The following is a 17,480-nucleotide window of genomic DNA, read 5'->3' as shown; positions in this document are numbered from 1 at the left end:
ATGTCTTCCATGTGCCTGAGCCACATGAAGGCAGGGGTGTTTGACTTCAGCTGATTTCTGACAGTAATTTGACATTTGTTTCAACCACAACATGTGTAACATTAGCCTGAATAAATGTTTTAGGGTCCAACATGATGGTAGAGAATTATCTAGAGACAAAAAGTCTAGACTGTCTTCAAAACAACATTTTGCAGCGCAGATCAATCCTCAAATAAAAACCAGACTGTTTGTGTTTTTAGAAAAAACAACAGACTTTTAGCTGCTTCCATCCACTATGTTTTACACAACGAAACACGGATTACTGGTGTCCGTTAAGTGTAAATGAACAATTGTAACATTCTCTCTGAATGCTGGCAGCATTTCAGTTTTTCTCATTAGTGCTTCCAGCACTGTTGGGTTTCCATAAATTCCTTGGTAGAATTCTGATTCATTAAATCTCCTTCAAATAAAAAATTAAAAATCGTAACCACTTGCACCACTTTGGCTTGACTCAAGTCAAAGACTGCATCTCCTTTAGCTACAGAAACAAATCTAACAATTTTAGGCTGCAAACCTGAACACATCTGAAATGTAGTAATGTAAATTGCATTCATATAATCCAACTTGGGGTCCTGTTGCACCAGTTGTGAAGCACCTTTGAAGCAAACTACCTAATCCAAACCACAGCACTGCAACACACCATCCACTGCATGCTACAAGAGCATGATGAAGACAGTAGAACCAGCATGTCAATAAGAACGTTAATGAAGGAAAGAAAGCAGGTTAAAGTGAGGAAACATTCGCTAAAGAAGTTCAGAGCAAAAAGAAAAATGTTGGAATAGATGGTTGAAATGGAAAAAAGGCCAAAAGCATATCTAGCTAGGTTTGGGATGTTAAAGTTTATACACAAGGTCTGGAAAAACAAGAGAATAAAAAACCTGTCTGATGCTTCAACTGCTAGCTGCATGATGTGAGCGGTATATAGTCCAACCAACAAGCCCATGCTTTATACACAGATGCATCTGGGAAAGTAAAATATGATTGATAAGCTGGTTTATTTCATTAATTCGATTCAAAAAGTGAAACTCATTCATTATGCAAATAAATGAGAATCAATTTTATTTTAAGTAAAAATATTCAGTTTAACATAAAACCAATAAAAATGATTTAAAAATAGAAATGTATATTTTGAAGATTAAATTTTTTGAAAATCTGGATTTTTTTCCCCCCCACTATGGTTCAAAGTGACCAAGGTTGCCATCTTGTTTTGTGTATTAATTTAGATTTTAAATTCAGTTTAAGAATAATATTGTATTGTACAGTGTTTACACTCAATATTTAAATAAAGCCCCTTTCACAAAATACTTACTGAATTTGTCTGCCATCTCATCTTCCTCTCAACAACAACAGATGAGTTTTCCCATCACTCAACTTTCCAATATTATGCATCTTTTGCGATGGCCTTTTCACGCCAACATGGCAACTCAAATAATCGCTGACTGAGGAAACTTCATGCTGGACCTACAGGAACCTTGATTCAGTTCTTCACTTTTCCTTTATTTCCAAATGAAATGTATTATTTACTTTCCCCTGAAAGACGACTTTGGGTCACCGAGTTACTGCCCAGTCGTTTGTCATCTTAGCCCAGTTAAGATCTCTGCCTCAGGAATAATTTAACACAATAAAAGTTACAGTTCTTGCCCAGCCTGGATATGTCTGTGTGTGGAGAAGCCCTTACTTCAGCTTCACAAAGGCGTTTTGAATAGTTTTTAGTCTCTCCCTTTTATTTATATCACAATAAATGCGACATTTATCTTGTAAGTTAACTCTAGGCTTTGCAGTCCAGACACTTTTTCCTTCCACTCAGCTTTCCATTAATATGCTTGGATTCATTGCAGTGGGAGCCAGTTTATATAGAAATGAACTTTTGTGGCTTGTCATCCTTGTTGAGAATGTCAGTGACTGCTAACAAATATTTTGTATGTCCCTATGTAATATAAAAAGCAACCCACTGGGTTTCCTTAGAAACTTTCTAAACTATTTTCAATAATTCATTGAGCATACTGTACTGTTTGATACTGTTGTAGGATAAATTTGAATTGAAATTCTTTTTTGTAAAGTGCCTTGAGACGACATTTATTGTGAATTGGCGCTATATTAAAAAACTGAATATTTTAATTTTCTGATAAGCTAATGTTGTGGTTTTGACTGACTAAATTACAATCATCTAAATTAACAAAAATAAACACTTGAAATATAAAAGTAAACAAGTTTCACTCCTTAAATTGAAGTGAAAGAAACCAACTCTTCAATGATATTCTAATTTACTGTGTGTAAAACTAAACGGGTGCACATGCGCTGCCTGAGATTTAAAGTAATGATTTTATAATTTTGAAGGATTCCCAAAGGTCTTTAATGTACATTGATCTCAGTAACACTTGTGCACCTTAGGGAGGTTTATTGGCTTCACGTTGGGGTGATAAAAGCAACATCTCCTGGGATGTAGATGAAGGATGACAAGCATGATGATGGAGGATGAGGCAAGAAAAATAAATCGGACGACTATGCAACAACTTGGAGGTGGAGGGGGGAGGAGAGAGTTGGGAACTGGCACTGCGGCGGCCTACTGTACCATCTGGGCGTTGGCTGCCATGTTGGTGTCTTTCAGGGCATTGATGGCGCTCACTATACTGTTCTTACTGTTGTTGGTAGAAGGCTGGGACGAGAACGCAAACACTCAAAGTGAAACACAAAAGCTACACAAATACACACAGATGCATTTGAATTAAAACGCCTTTTTCGGGAAAGGGGGCTAATGTTTTTCCGAGCTCCAGGGCTGTTGAGAGCTAACAGGATAAATGAGAGGGGTGAGTGCCACAGAATGGCCTCTGGATCATCCTTTTTACTGCCTCACTAACTCTCCATGCTTGTGCCACTTAACTACACACAGACAACCCCCGGGGAAAAAATATAGACAGGGAGGGCAGCAGGAGAAGGAGAGAGCTGAAAGTGATGGGAGACTGCTCAGAAAAGAAGTTGACTGAAGCTGACTTAAGGTAAAGAATAAAAGCTTTGGATCAAAAACTGGGGAAAACGAAGCAGAACTAGGAAACTGAAAAACTTGTGGATAGGAGTACGAGAAATTTAGGGTCTAAACATGACGAAAGACAAGAAATAAGTCAAATTTCAGGAGGAAATACAAAATTAGTGTTTTATAACTAAACTTTTGTAGATAGGTTGTTTTGCATTTAAAACAAAGTTTGTCTGCAAAATAAAGTTAAAAATTTACTTTGATACTACTCAAAGTGAAATCTAAGTGATTCCGATTGCTGAAATAAATCTAAGCTATTAAAATGAGCCTGAATATGAAGGCAGGTGCTTTAAACGCAGCACTCTGCATCCTTTTTAAAGACTCTTATTTTGAAGGGATAAAGGAAGTAGTTCTTGAATAGTTGGCTAAAGGTGTTCAGCTACAAAGGTATTGAAGAGGCCTTCACATTTTTTTAGATTGTTGGGCAACATGTTGGGAATCCTGGTCCAAATTATTTACAAGCACTGAAAGAATACCTGGCTAACTCTTAGCCGCTAACAATGCTAAAGTAGCTTCCATGTCAAACCCTCCAATCGCCAACGGTTTAAAGGGCCATTACATGGATTTTAATGAGACTGGATTGTTTTACATCATCTCTCGTTTAAAATGTAAAACATTCAGTCTGATAAACCCTGAGCTGGATAATTCAACTAAGAAAAAAAAGATTCTATAAAACAGCTTGAGATTTATGAAACCTTTACTTTTTTGGACAAAAATAAACAAACTTGAAAAACAAAACAAAAAAACAAAACCAAAATGCAAAAATGTTTAACTCTTAAGATGTTCCAAACGGCAAAATACTACAATATTAACAATTCAAGCATAAACTGAACTATTCTATACTGAATACGTTCTTTAAAAAGGGAATGGGAAACTTCAGTGTCTTTTTCTCAAAATCTTGCACAAGTCTTGCCTTATTTTGCTTTTAATCTCACTTTGTGAGCTGGTTGTATTGGTACAGTTCTACAAATCAACAAGGTTGAAGTTAGCTTTTGATTTGGTCGTGTGGAAAATGGTTACAATTATTTTTTGGTTTCTGAATGAGCTCAACTTATTTCAATATTCATAAAAGGATAATACTACATAAAAAAAAAAACCTTTAAAGCACAGTTTGAGAAATGTCATAACTGTGATTACAAAAAATAATTGAGCTATGGTTAATTTTAAATCCAAACATTGGTTAATCTGTTCCAGTGCTGAATCAGTGCTTGTGCATGATTAGCAACAAATCCTACTACCTTGCTAAAAACAACTTAGCCAGTAAATGTCTGATTTTATGTTGTACGCTAAGTTTGAACACAGTAGAATAACAGTAGATAGAACTGAGACAGAAAAGAGGAGACAGAAAGGACACAGGAGACCAGACGGGCTTTAAGGACGAGCTCACCTTGGCAGAATCCGACTTCTTGTTGAGTAAACTTTTGCATGCTGTGAAAATACAGAGGATGGAAAAGGGGAGGGAGAAATAACAGTTAAAAAGTTTCACTTAAGATCAAAATATCCACCCAGTTTTTAGCTTCTGTTGAGATCTCAATCTCCAGTTTTTGTATCTACGAAACCCTATTAGGCCTATCTTTGTGACCGAGTAAGGCTAGATGTTTCCAGAGAATAACATGCATTTAATGGACCTGTGGTGCAATTTTCCCTCAGCTTAACAGGTTGCTACACTCTGCAAAAAACCCATTCACATCTTAATCCATTCACTGCTATCTGGGGGATAAAAGAGAAACCTGAGAGCAAAGTAAACTTCCTAAATCCATTTCCTGTCTGAGAGAAGACCCCTGCAGATCTAGGAGAGGCTGATGGTCAGACTCAAACCGCCGCCAGGACTCACTGTGACGAGCTAGGTTAATGTAAATCATTGATTTCCTTTAAAGGCTCCGACCAGTTTCCTCCATGTCTGCTTCCTTTTCACTTGTTTTGCTACCTACACACACACAGTTTTCAAAACTCTTATCTTGTGTTTCTTACCTTCAAACAAGAAATGGGAGAAGGGAAGGGGAGGGTTCAAGGGAGGGTTGTAACAGATGGCATAGAATTACACTACAAGAGAGATTAGAGATAAGGAGCATAGCATTTACAGCAGCAAACAGTTTCAAGTGACAACTCATGCTCCTCAATCTTGGCTGATAGGCTACTTTTCATCTTGAGATCTGGCCATGCAGCATCCAAAGAGGAAAAATGTGTGATGAAGAAAAGTTTTCATTCCACAACCGGGGACAGAAGAGCTGACTGATAACAAAACACGTTCCTTATTTAACGACATCTTGGATTTAAAAAAAAAAGAAAAAAAAAGTCAACTGTTTTCCATCTGCAGTGCAAAGTGGTGTTGGTGCTACTTTGCAGTGATCGTTCACTTTCTAAACATTTGTCATGCTACAACAACAAACTTCAGTTTTTTGTAATATTATGCTATACATAAGCACAAAGCAGTGCGTTTTAACGTGAAAAAAAAAAAAGATTTATGGTTTCTCTTCCATGAAACCAGATTTGTGGATTGGGCAACTGATAGTCTACATTCACGCAGCAGGTCTTTATGATTAATTACAGTTTTTGCAGAAATCCAGGGCTTTTTTTTTTTTTTGCATGGTCGGTCATACTATTAATTAAACCCAAATGGGACTTCTGTATGAACGGTTTACGTCCCCAAAGTGAACCAACATGTGCAGAAGAACGTTGACGTCACAGCAGTGCAATAATAAATAGAGCTGTCAACAGATTGATTTTAAAGTTTATTCAGTAATGAAAGCTGATATCTGCACTTCAAACAAGACCAAAAATACTTGGTAAGATTTTGTTTTTGTAATGTACTTACTTCAGTATCTTCAGTAAGATTTTATTTAGGAATGTCAAACTACAGGAGAAAGATTTTTTTTAAATGTGAAAATTGGATAGATACATATTTTCCTTCATTTTCACAATGATCCAACACTTTGTGTTTTGTCTGTTGGATAAAAACCATGAAGTTTGTAGCTGTAATTTGACAAAATGCGACTTTTGTCAAATTACAAAAGTCTGTGAAGGTGTAACGCTGCCTTGTTCGTTTGCTTCCCAAGTATGGCCTCCCCTCCAAATTATGAAGAATCACGAGTTACACAAGACAGCACAGATGGAGTCAAGATGACCGACCACAGGAAGCCTTCACCACTCGAGCAAAGCGCTGAAAAGTGAGCAGCAGGGGAGACTGCATTAGGAAGCATCAGAAGGAGGCATCTCCGAAGAACATTTTATAGGATTTCACCACACAGGACACCCACATGCAAAAGGTAGCAAAGCAAAACAATTTCAGAGACAGTAGAGAGATGCTTAGAAGGTGCAGATATGCCAGTTTTTACATTTAATGTCGTTGTAGGGTAACATCATGAGCAAACTTCAAAGCCCCGCTTTGGCCAAACTTAAATAAGTGCGGGAAAGCGTTTACAGTAAAGAAGGCTTGGATTTTGCAGTAATGAGTGGCATAATACGGAGCCCCCTCAGTGATGTGGGGGATTTCTTTTCTTTTGCGTTACCTCTCAAATACAATAATTTTTTTTTTTTTTTAAAGGATTATTTTTGAGTTCTTTTTCACAGAATGATATCGCTATCTGACAGTTTTGGTTGTTTCTGTTAGTCTGAATGGGTAATAAAGAGCCATTTTCATATGCAGTCTCATCTACACCGAAATATATTACAAGATCGATAAGAGTTAAAAGTGACCTATTTTGTTTCCTTAAACAGGTTAGCCTAGCTCTATGGGTTATAAGAGCTAACCCATAGAAATCACCATAAATAATGAGATTTTATCCTGGTCTGTTCTGCCTTTATTGAACTCCTTTCAGAATGAGACGTTTTAGAGTCTCTTGTCACTTTAAATAAGCCACTGCTGGCCACGCCCCCCAACTCAACATTTACATTTGCACATGAAAATGGCAGCACTCAGATAAGCAATTATGCAACTGTACATATTGGAAAAGCAGCAGTGGAGCCTCCTGTGCAACTAACAACAATGCAGCAAGTTTGTTTATGGATGGCAAGTCAACAACAAAGCACTTGCTTTTTCCAACAGCCATTGGGCAGCACATACAGCGGTAAAACCAGCTGACCAAATGTGCTGGAGCTCAGCTGAGGTTGCTAAGTAACAGTGCAGTGCCAGTTGAATTTGACTTAATTGAGGTTGGTTTTAAATTTCTCATTTTCCAGACACCAAAAATATTAACATATTGATACAAAAATGGCTGCGTGGTTTTTTTGAAGCACTTGTTTTTAGAAGCAGCTGAGTCCCAAATGGACGTATAAAAATCTGCAAAATATGAATTTTGCATATATGTATAAACATGTTTTGACTTAGAACCTTTATTGGTCTACATAGGTACAATTATAAATTGACATTTGTCATCAATGTCACAGTATACAAAATAGACCAACTTATTGAAACGAAATTCAATACTTTTGTAAGGTAACGCAAAAATAAGTACATAAATAAATAAATCACCCCTGCATATCCTACGGGGCTCCGCAACATAAGAGGGCGAAAAAAACCCATATTCAGATGATTTTAAAAGGAGAAGAGATAAGGAATCAAGTCTAGAGTGACGACGCCACACATGATATTAGCAAACTTACAAACAGGCACCTTGGTCCAGTGTCAGCGAGGGCGCCACAAACACCCCAAAAGCTCAGCTCAAACAATCACACATCCTAACAGAAAAACCCAACTTTACGATTATACACACACACACACACACACACACTGCAGAGCAAAGAAGATTCTCCCGTCAAAAAATGACAGAGGAGCTAATCTGCTCTACACTGCCTTATTCTCATTAATATATCCACGGAGCCACCATTGGAATCGCCGACCTTTGCCATCCTTCTCCACTCAGGCAGAAGAAGAGGAGAGACCTATTTTGGCACTTTCAAGGGGTGAAGTTTTGCTCAAAAGTACCTAAACAGGCCTCAAGAGGGAGAGAGGAGCCTTAAGACTGCTTCCTTTTCCAGAGGTTAATCAGGAAGGCTGAATAGTATCTAGAGTCTCCATCAAAGCCTCTCTCCCCTCAACACCTGCCCCTTTCGTCCATTTCTCCAGAACCAGGTCTGACGATGGCAGCACGCCAACCCAACTCTTGCCAACCCCCTGCAGTTCGGGGTTCCCGCCCCCAGAACACAAGCCCCTCCTCATCCTGCTTCCCAGCCTTCCCAGATCCAGCTGGTGAGGATCACAGGGGTGTGAGGACTTAATCTAGTGAATGAAATGGTTGTGGATGAGTGGTGGTGAGATGCGAACTCTGGAGTGCAAACTAAAGTAGGCTGATTACTGTTAACTGATGCTAATGTTCATGATAGCGTAAGGAAAATCTGATGTCTCTGCCATAAAGAGCAAAAACAAACCAATGAAACCCTGAGTGAGCAAAACCTGTGTGAGTATGCATGCAGACTCATGTGCAAATTCTAATGATGAAGCTGGCAGACGCTGCATGCAGGAAGATGGGGAATGGCAATGAGGGCCAACCTCAACCTGTGCTATGGATCCCACCCCCCCAAAAAAGGCTGCGTGTGTAGAGAGGAAGTGGATGGGCGTGTCTCTGGGACGTACCTTCCTGAGCCAGTGAGGCCGTGGAGGAGGCGGCAGCAGCAGAGTTGGTATGCTGCCGGCCCACTATTGGACAAAAATGCTACAGTTGGGAGGAGCTAAGCAAAATAGGCGGCTCTTTTCTCACTATTTCCAGTCTGGGTCTAGAAAACCACAGCGGTGTGCTGGCTGCAGCCCAAATGGAGGAGCATCTCAGAGAGTTAGCGCTAACGGTTATTAAACTGATTAATTGCACAAATAAATTACATTTCAAGTTGTAATAATTATGGCCTGCATCTATAGCTTGTCACAATAAATCAATTAATCGCATGATAACTTGAAAAGAGCTTGATAATTTCCATTCTGATGATTAATAATTTTTGAATGGAAATTTTGTTTAGGGAATATAATGCATTTTATTTATGGTTTCAGTTGTGTGTGGTTTTTATTTCCATTTTACTTATTGTTCCAGAGTTAAGCATCCTTCACACAATTAAAAGTGCATTTATCTTTGGGAGGGCCAAGTTGTATTACTACGCCATTACAAATACATCACTTGGAAATGGACTCAAAACAACAATGTTATAATTTATTGCAATAATTTCTGGTTATTTTGACAGGTCTACTTGCATCTAATAAAATCCAAAGTTCCGTTTTTCAGGAATTACAAATAAAAACAAAAAATATCAGCAGACTGAAATGCTTATCCATGTACTGTGCACTATAAGCATTGAATATTTTTACAGAAAAACTGACAATTTCTGCATCAATTCAGTGAAGCAATGATGAGATCAGTATTTTCTTTATTTATGAATCTCAGATTGTTTCTGCTGCTTTGCTGGTTTCTGTGTTTCGTCTTCCTCTTCATAATATCGCATGGTTATTCAGACAAGTTTTGTCTATTCACTGCTTGGGTAGTCCTATCCAATTCTGGTTTAAATTTTTTTTTTGTGTCTTAATCTAATTTACTGACTCACTGAATTTGGGATGCTTGTTATTTCCAATAACAGTCAATTTGAAATATATTCCTGGTGTGCAATAAGCTTCAAGTTTTGCTTTTTAAACATAAATCAGGTTATCAATGACCTTCAACTTCACTGAGATGCACCTCAACACTTTATTGAAGCGGGTTGAAGCAAATATGTGCACCCGCTGTGGACTCCTAGATCCAGGGCTGAAATCACTAACCATCGACTGACCAGTTAATTGAAAACTGAGAGCAGGGCCTCAGAAAAAACAAGTCACTCTTAGCAAAAAATAAAACAAAAAAAAACCCCAACATTGAATCTTAATAGTCACTCGTTTCAACATGCTTCCCCAAAACATCAGAATCTAAGAAAAATAAAAACAAAATAAATAAAAAAATCTGTTTTCTTTCTTTTAAACATGCAAACTCTCCATGGGCAGCAGAAGAGAGAGAGACGCACACAGACAGAAAAACAGGGAGAAATACATTAACTTGGACAAAGACAGAACTTGGACTCGCATACAATCTGATACATGATGATCTAAAAAAAACATATCAGCTCTCAAAGATTTATCACGACTACTGTAACACACAGGAACATCACGTTTCTGATCAGTTTAACATTTTAAGCGTCCAAACTCTTCTGCACACACAAAGGCATATTGTTATTTTAAGGATGAGTGGGTGAGTGTGTGTGTGTGTGTGTGTGTGTGTGGTGGGGGGGTTAAAAGAGGTGCAGAGGACTCTATCCACTCTCCTTCCTCCTCTCCCTCTGCATGTTCTGCGTGGGAAGCAGAGGGCGAAGGGCACACCCACCTGAGAAGTTTCTGGACACCAGCATGGTGGTGAGAATGGCTCCCTGGAGGAGAAGACGAAGGAGGAGAAGATGTGAGAAAGAGACAAGGAGAGAGAACAGAAGTTTTTATTTGGTAGGATTTTTGCTTTTCCTTTAAACCATTTCAGCTTCAGTTCAAATCGGACAAAAGGTTTTATTATTCTGCAAATTTAGCAGAAGCAAAATGTCCATACACTTTCATTTTGTCACATAAAAAAACCCCACAAACTTTAATTTCTTTTAAATTTTATGTGATAAAGTACTACATAATTACCATGAAGAGGAAGGGATTTTTTTTCACTTTTTAATGGTAATCTAAAAAAAAAAAAAAAGAGTGGCATGCATTTATATTCAACCAGATAAAGTCCAGTGCAACCAATTACCGTCACAAGAATCGACCTGTGTGCAATTAAAGAGAAAGTTCTGTGAAGGCTTCAGAGGTTTGTTAGAGAAAACCAGAGAATAAACAGCCTCATGAAGACTAAGGTCAGGAATAAAATGGTGGAGAAGCTTAAAAGTCAGGTTATGTTGTGAAACGTAATAAGAGACAGATTACGGCTCAGTTTATAATCAGAAAATGCAAAAGGGTTTGACATGACCACAAAGTTTCCAATTCATACGCCAACTAAACAAAGACAGGAGTCAGGAGGCCTAATGAGGGGAGCTGCGTAGATAAACAGCTTGGAGAGGGGGAATCGGCTGACAGAGTAACTGTTAGTTATGAGCTCCACAAATCTGAATGTTTTTGCCACAATCCATGTAGGGCAAGAAGTTAATATGTGCAAAAAGGGCGTCTGGCTAGGGGAGACAGAAATTAGGCTTTTGGCCCTACAAGCAAAACTGTGTCGCGTAAGAATGAATTCACACCTGTTTGGTCCGCTTTAATTGAACTCCAGTTTGTTTGTCTAGAAAGTTCAGTTTGTTTGGGGAAGTGTGAACGTGAAACCGAACTGATGCGGATCAAAAACACAAACTCTGGTTCACTTAAAAACCTCTGTTCAGTTGACTGGAAGTGAACTCAACGCTTCAGTTCCCTTGACGTGAACTGATGCAGTTTGATTGCATATACAAATGCCAAGCACATCGGAGGCAACTCCAAATGCAGGAATCAGACTACCACGCAGGGCATTCTGGGTAAATACAACCACAACAGAACCAAGAGTCTGGCGCTAACAGGAGAAATGGTTCGTTATCTTTTACCAAGGAGAAAAGAGAAATCCTAAAACCTCTAAAATCTTTTCCATTTTTTGTTCTCATTTTGTGCAGAACAAAGTTGCACTCCGGTTTTCGTGTCGTTCCTTTCAGCAGTTCTTGATGTTCTATTTGTAAAGACGCTTGAAAACTTTCCTTTTACTTTCATTTTGGGTGTTTTATCACTTAAAATTCTACTGAAAAATATTGAAGTGTGTGGTTGTAACGTGATAAAGGAGAAAATAGAAAGGATGTGAAAACCTTTGCAAGGCACCGTTACAGTAAGTTCAGAGAGTCGCGTTACACCTTTATTTATGCAAAAGAATTTAAATGATGTGAAGAAACAGAACAGTTGCTGCTTGATTCCAATAGTTTGCATGAATGGCCATGAATGCAAACTACAGCAACTATTACTAGACATCATTTAAAGCATTTCAGTGCTGCTCCCTAGAAAGGAATAAAGCATATAATATATAATATAAACATATAATTAGCAGGAAGTTAAATTCTAGTTAGACCTGCGTTTAGCTGTACAGTAGATCTAAATGTAAGGACTCCTGTTGCAAGCATGGAATAACAAAAGAAACATTTAAATTTTTAAAAACATTATCAAGAAATTTATAACCAGGAATCAAAAGCTGTAGAGTTTCTTTTTTGCTGCCATTTGCAGCAGAGCTTAGCTGCTATCTTTGCTTTAAAACCACCCTGCTGTGTGTTTCACTGGAGGTCCACATGCTAAATCAAGCTTTGTCTTCTTGAAACTCTGCTTGCTTTGGATTGTCATCAGGCAGAAATATGTCTGCATATTGAGTCATCTCCTGATATTGTGCATCCATTGCCGCTTATGACAGCATTTTAAAATATCAAGAATTCCCATCTTAGAACCGCATCATCACATTCCCTCTCTCGTACCTCTGGTTAAGTCTAGGACTGTACTTCAGGATGGGTCATAAGTTTCCATACATAGCAGAATGTAAAATGCAAATTTCTTTTATATTTCAGATACCCAAGAAGATGCATTTGACAATAGAGCAAAGAATTGAAATTATACTGATGGCTGGAAAGGGAAGTAGTCGCCTGGTTGCACAAAACTTTAACAGAGCATCACAAACGACACATGGCGAATCTTATGTGCAAGTTTCAGAAGACTAGAAATGTTGCAGATCAACCACGAAGTAAATGGTTGTGCAATATAAAATTTTTATTTTTTCTATGTATGGAAACTCATGGCCCACCCTGTAGATTGAATATAGCCAGATTCACATGGCAAGATTTAAAAATTGTTGGTTGATTTTCAAAAAGGTCAAACATGATGATAAAAACAGAGACAACAGGTTTGGTCCTACAGTGTGTGGTGTACAGCCACAAGACAACACACCACATTCAGACAGAAAATCAAAAACACTTGAGATCGGAGTAAACAAACATGGCCGACGAGGAAGGAGCAATGGCAATAGTTTGTAGACTATTTCTAACAGAGAAAATACAAATTACAAAAAGACGTCTCAGATGTCCACCGGACTTTCTGGAGCATCATCGCAGCAGTTTTGTCTTTTGTATTTCCCTCAGTCTTTCTGTCACATCACATCCTGATTGGCTACATGTTTCATTTAAAAGGCTGCGTGTTCGTTTGTCCTTTGGGATACCGCGCCGAGACAATCCAACATATTGGATATCCCCAATATTTCTAATGCCAACTTTAGATGACAATAAGATAACAATAATTGATGCCACAGAAAGGGAAAATCCAGTTAAAAATTAGCATAGATATCTTGCCGTGTGAACCAGGCTTTATGTACAAAAACTACCCAACAGTATGATATTATAATTAGGACTGAAATAAAGACGAACTGTGATTGGATCTGACTATATGACTGGACTTTATTTAAGCAAAGCAGAGAATTTTGAATTCAACTTGAGCCAAACTAAATCCTTTATAACTTGGAACAAACTTGACCAACATGAGATTAGCAACGAACTGGAGATTTAATAAGTTGTACCGAGTGAAATTAAGTTTAATGAGAGGAAATCCTAATGGCAGACAGGGAAACCATTTCTAAATCCTGTCAGAAGATTCGTTACATTGGTTGTAAAGTGTAAAAAGAAAAATCCCAGAAGAAGATTTCTACCTTGAGTTTTCGGCGAGCGTTGAATTTACGCAGACATTCAACAGTTTCCTGTCTGTGCATCATGGACGCCACTGTAGAACGGTGCTGTAAGAGAACAAAGCAATAAGATGTGAAACAAAACATGACTGGCTTTAACATGTTTCTGAATCTATATATCAGTAAATATAATTTAAAGCAGTCTGTGTGACTGGGTGAATGTGGAGAGTTTGATGACATACGCAGACCCATGGGTGTTTCAGGGCTTGCTCAGCAGTGATTCTCTTGGCTGGATTGATGGTCAGCATCTGGTTGATCAAGTTCTTCGCTTCTGGAGTGACAGTGTCCCACTCTGGAGACGGGAACTGTGGACATTTTGAACATAAATGAAGACATGGGAGGAAGAATAGAGCTGAAATCTATATTTCCTCACTAAAGAGACCTGCTGGAGATTTTCTTCAGATTTCTGACCATAAAAAGACAAACATCTGAGCACCACTTTAAGATTCATTATAAATTTGTAAAAGCCATTGTTATATTGCAAGTGCAGAAGGATGAACTCTACAAAACGCTGCAGTGTGACTTGATTAAACAGCAACTAGAAGAAAGGATACACCTTCCCATTCTCCTGCTTACACACAAACACACACCTCTGCAATGCGTCAGGAAAGCCCTGATAGGATCAATAGCTTTGGACCAGATCTAGATTGGACACTATTAAACATTCAAAAAGTGCTTAGCCAAACCTCTGCACTGCACCCACTGCAAGTACACACCAACACACACGCACGGAGAGAAACAAAGAGCTCTTACGTCGTACGCTCCAGCTTTGATCTGCTGATAGAGTTTGTGTTGATCTTCATCCCAGAAAGGAGGATATCCAACTAACAAGATATACAGAATAACACCTGGCGGAGGAAGAGGCGGGAAGAAAGATCATGTTACAAAACTGGATGAAGTGGTCGACAATAAGAAGCATTCAGCAACAGGTGGTTCGCTCCACAACTGGATACAACAGAAAACACAGAGGAAAACTAACTCATGTCAGCAAGTTCATTCAAAAAGCAACATTATGTTACATAGATTCATTGTATGAGTGATATTTTTCAATATTTATTTCTGATTGTTTTTATCTTATGGCCCACAAAACCATGAGCCGAAAAAAGAAAGCTGGCTGATTAAAGAGTGCGCTATTCATTCATAATAATGGAAAGTTGTGTGGAAGGAAAAACTGGTATAAAAGGCTGCACAAGCATCAAGCGCCGCCACAGATGGACACAGCTAGGACTGAGTCTACATTTATCTGAATTCCTTCCTGAACAAGGGATAACAGCATAAACATGTTGCCCATTTTTCACAGAAACTACATTTTATATTTTCATTTGCTGTGAGCCATAATCATCAAAATTAAGAGAAATGCTTTTTGATGATGCTTTAATTTCTTGACACAGATCTGTATTCCTCAGACTAACAAAGATAAAGCCATTACATCAGAATAGAGCGATCACACCACAAAGAAAAATTATAACAAATAGTAAGGCTGGGAGATAAGGCTCAAAAATAAAATCTCAGATTTTATTTATACTAAATACATTTTTATTCATCCTTTCTTTTCTAAAAAAGAAAATTACAAATCACAGGAAATATTTTTGAAAAGGTTTTTATTTCAATCATCCTTTCTATGAGTTGTTAGGGCCCGACTTTGAGAATTTTTCTTAAGTTACGAGAACAGTAAATCATATTAGCAGAAAAAAGTCTCAGTTATTTTTAATGAGGACAAAAGCTCAGTGGTTCTATATTTCAAATAGACAATCATTTCAAAGTCCTCCTACTGATAATTTGATATTGTTGTGTTAAAAGATTTAGTATTTATATCAAGTATTATCTGTAAAATTTAAACATAGCTTCACAAGATGCTCAACTTTCCACATAAAAGTTTTTTTTGTTGGTTTCTTTGTTGGAGTTCTCATAAAATTACGACTTTATTCTGGTAATATTATCGGAAATAAAAATTCTGATTTTCCAAAAACCCAACATGTGACAAATCGATAAAATCGATTTATCGCCACGCCCTAGAAAAATGTTTATATTTAGCTAAAACCAACTTGTGGGACTTTAAAATTGTGAGCTCAAACTCACCGCAGGCCCATATGTCCACAGGCTTGCCGTAGGGATCCTTCCTCAACACCTCTGGGGAAAGATAACCTGGAGTTCCAGCAAATCCTGACCCAAAGAAAATTCAGAAATTGTGATCAGACACCAGTAAAATTATCACCTGGACTTTGTGTGAAATTTCCAAATGATAGTGACCTTTTTGTCTTCTTATGAAAGAACAGATGACAGAGGTAGATAGTAACTAGTTAAATTCACTTGAGTTATGTATTGGAGAAGTTTCAGAACAGTATGTTTTACTTTTACCCGAGTAATATTAATTTGAAATATAGCTACTATTACTTGAGTAAAGTTTCTGAAAACTCAACGCACTGAGTGTAACACCAGAATGCACCAAACAAGGACACGCACCTAGAATTTAAGTAAAAGTGGTACCTCCTGTTTACACGCAAGCTTTGTTATTCTAATATTTTCTATCTGCTTACCCTGATGTGCCATTTGGAGAACAAGAATATAAAGTAAACACTTAATATTGACACCTAAAGCACCTATATACACACACACTTCCTACTGTAAGTATTAGTTTCATAAGTTTTATTTTTAAAGATTTTATTTGCAAGGGTTTTTCGTCTGAGTAAATTCAACATGTTGTAACAATTTAATTGTAGTATTTTTTTCATTTCATCTTTAAAATATAAGAATTTGTACATTTCTTTATATTTTTTCTGTCAGACATTTTTAAATACAGCATAAAATCAGGTATTATGATGAAACAATCAGTACTCAGGTTGCCTTTTTATGCATTTTTTTTTCTTACTGGAGTAATTTCTTGAATGGTTACGTTTTACTTTTCACATTAAAGTTGTGCTACTCTTACTGGAGTAAAATTTTTGGGTACTTTACCCTTGGAGTCACAAGAAAATGCAGCATAATCAACTCCTTTCTGCCAAACAGAGGCAGCTCAGCTGTCAGCCAAGATAAAATTACCCAAGCATAAACTACAAAGTGGAAGTGACCTGGCATCTGAGAGCAGTGGGTGTGTCCTTTGCAGATTATCAGACTTATTTAGCAACAACTCAAACTATCCACTGCTAAAAGCACATTCATGAGTTTCTGTGTGATTTCTTACCAAACCAAGCCTGCTGTTCTCCTTGCACCTCGATAGCGAGGCCAAAGTCTGCCAGCTTCACTGCAGCTCCCTTCATCTTACTGGCCAGCAACAGGTTCTCAGGCTGACACACACACACACACACACACATATGGAGAAGCAGAATGTAGGACAAGAGATGAAGATAATTGCAGACACTCGTCAGTGGAGCTCTTTCTCAGTAATATTTATTTTTGATGCGTTTGACACAGATTGTGTGGGGGTGGAGAAAAGGTGCGAGAAAGCCACAGAAAGAGAGAAGAAAGGGGAAAGGATGGGTAGTTAGCAATCTTCACGACACCTTATATGGGCATGGTTTGGTAGCCATGGAAACCACTCGGGAGGCATTTGGGCAGCGCTGCACGCTGCATGCTAAACGGAGAGTGTACTTAGAGAGAGGCGGCATGTGTGGCAGCGATTTAAAGGGCTGTAGTTTGGGCAGCGGGACATGAAGGAACGCAGGAAAAAGCCCACTCAGGATAAAAGGCTAACAAATCAGCCATGC

General features: G+C 38.0%; 1 protein-coding gene across 22 annotated transcripts in view; it reads right to left on the bottom strand.

The window, feature by feature from the left end:
- LOC122823381 (calcium/calmodulin-dependent protein kinase type II subunit gamma) overlaps positions 1–17,480 on the bottom strand; it is a 58,918-nt gene that overhangs the window by 15,468 nt on the left and 25,970 nt on the right. For 8 of the 22 annotated variants that reach the window (XM_044102936.1, XM_044102943.1, XM_044102939.1 and 5 more), the window contains exons 7-15: positions 16,958–17,060; positions 15,856–15,939; positions 14,530–14,624; positions 13,959–14,081; positions 13,741–13,824; positions 10,402–10,444; positions 8,643–8,705; positions 4,458–4,498; positions 2,612–2,695 (exon numbers count right to left, since the gene is read on the bottom strand). In XM_044102936.1, coding sequence (XP_043958871.1) covers positions 2,612–2,695; positions 4,458–4,498; positions 8,643–8,705; positions 10,402–10,444; positions 13,741–13,824; positions 13,959–14,081; positions 14,530–14,624; positions 15,856–15,939; positions 16,958–17,060 — 720 coding nt within the window. The remainder of the gene's footprint in view (positions 1–2,611; positions 2,696–4,457; positions 4,499–8,642; positions 8,706–10,401; positions 10,445–13,740; positions 13,825–13,958; positions 14,082–14,529; positions 14,625–15,855; positions 15,940–16,957; positions 17,061–17,480) is intronic. The other 14 variants (XM_044102940.1, XM_044102946.1, XM_044102942.1 and 11 more) reach the window with 3 other exon arrangements.

The sequence above is a fragment of the Gambusia affinis genome, linkage group LG20 (assembly GCF_019740435.1).
Source record: "Gambusia affinis linkage group LG20, SWU_Gaff_1.0, whole genome shotgun sequence".
Taxonomy (NCBI): Eukaryota; Metazoa; Chordata; class Actinopteri; order Cyprinodontiformes; family Poeciliidae; genus Gambusia; species Gambusia affinis.
The sequence above is the reverse complement of the archived record's forward strand: the minus strand, read 5'-3'. Positions and strand labels throughout refer to the sequence as shown.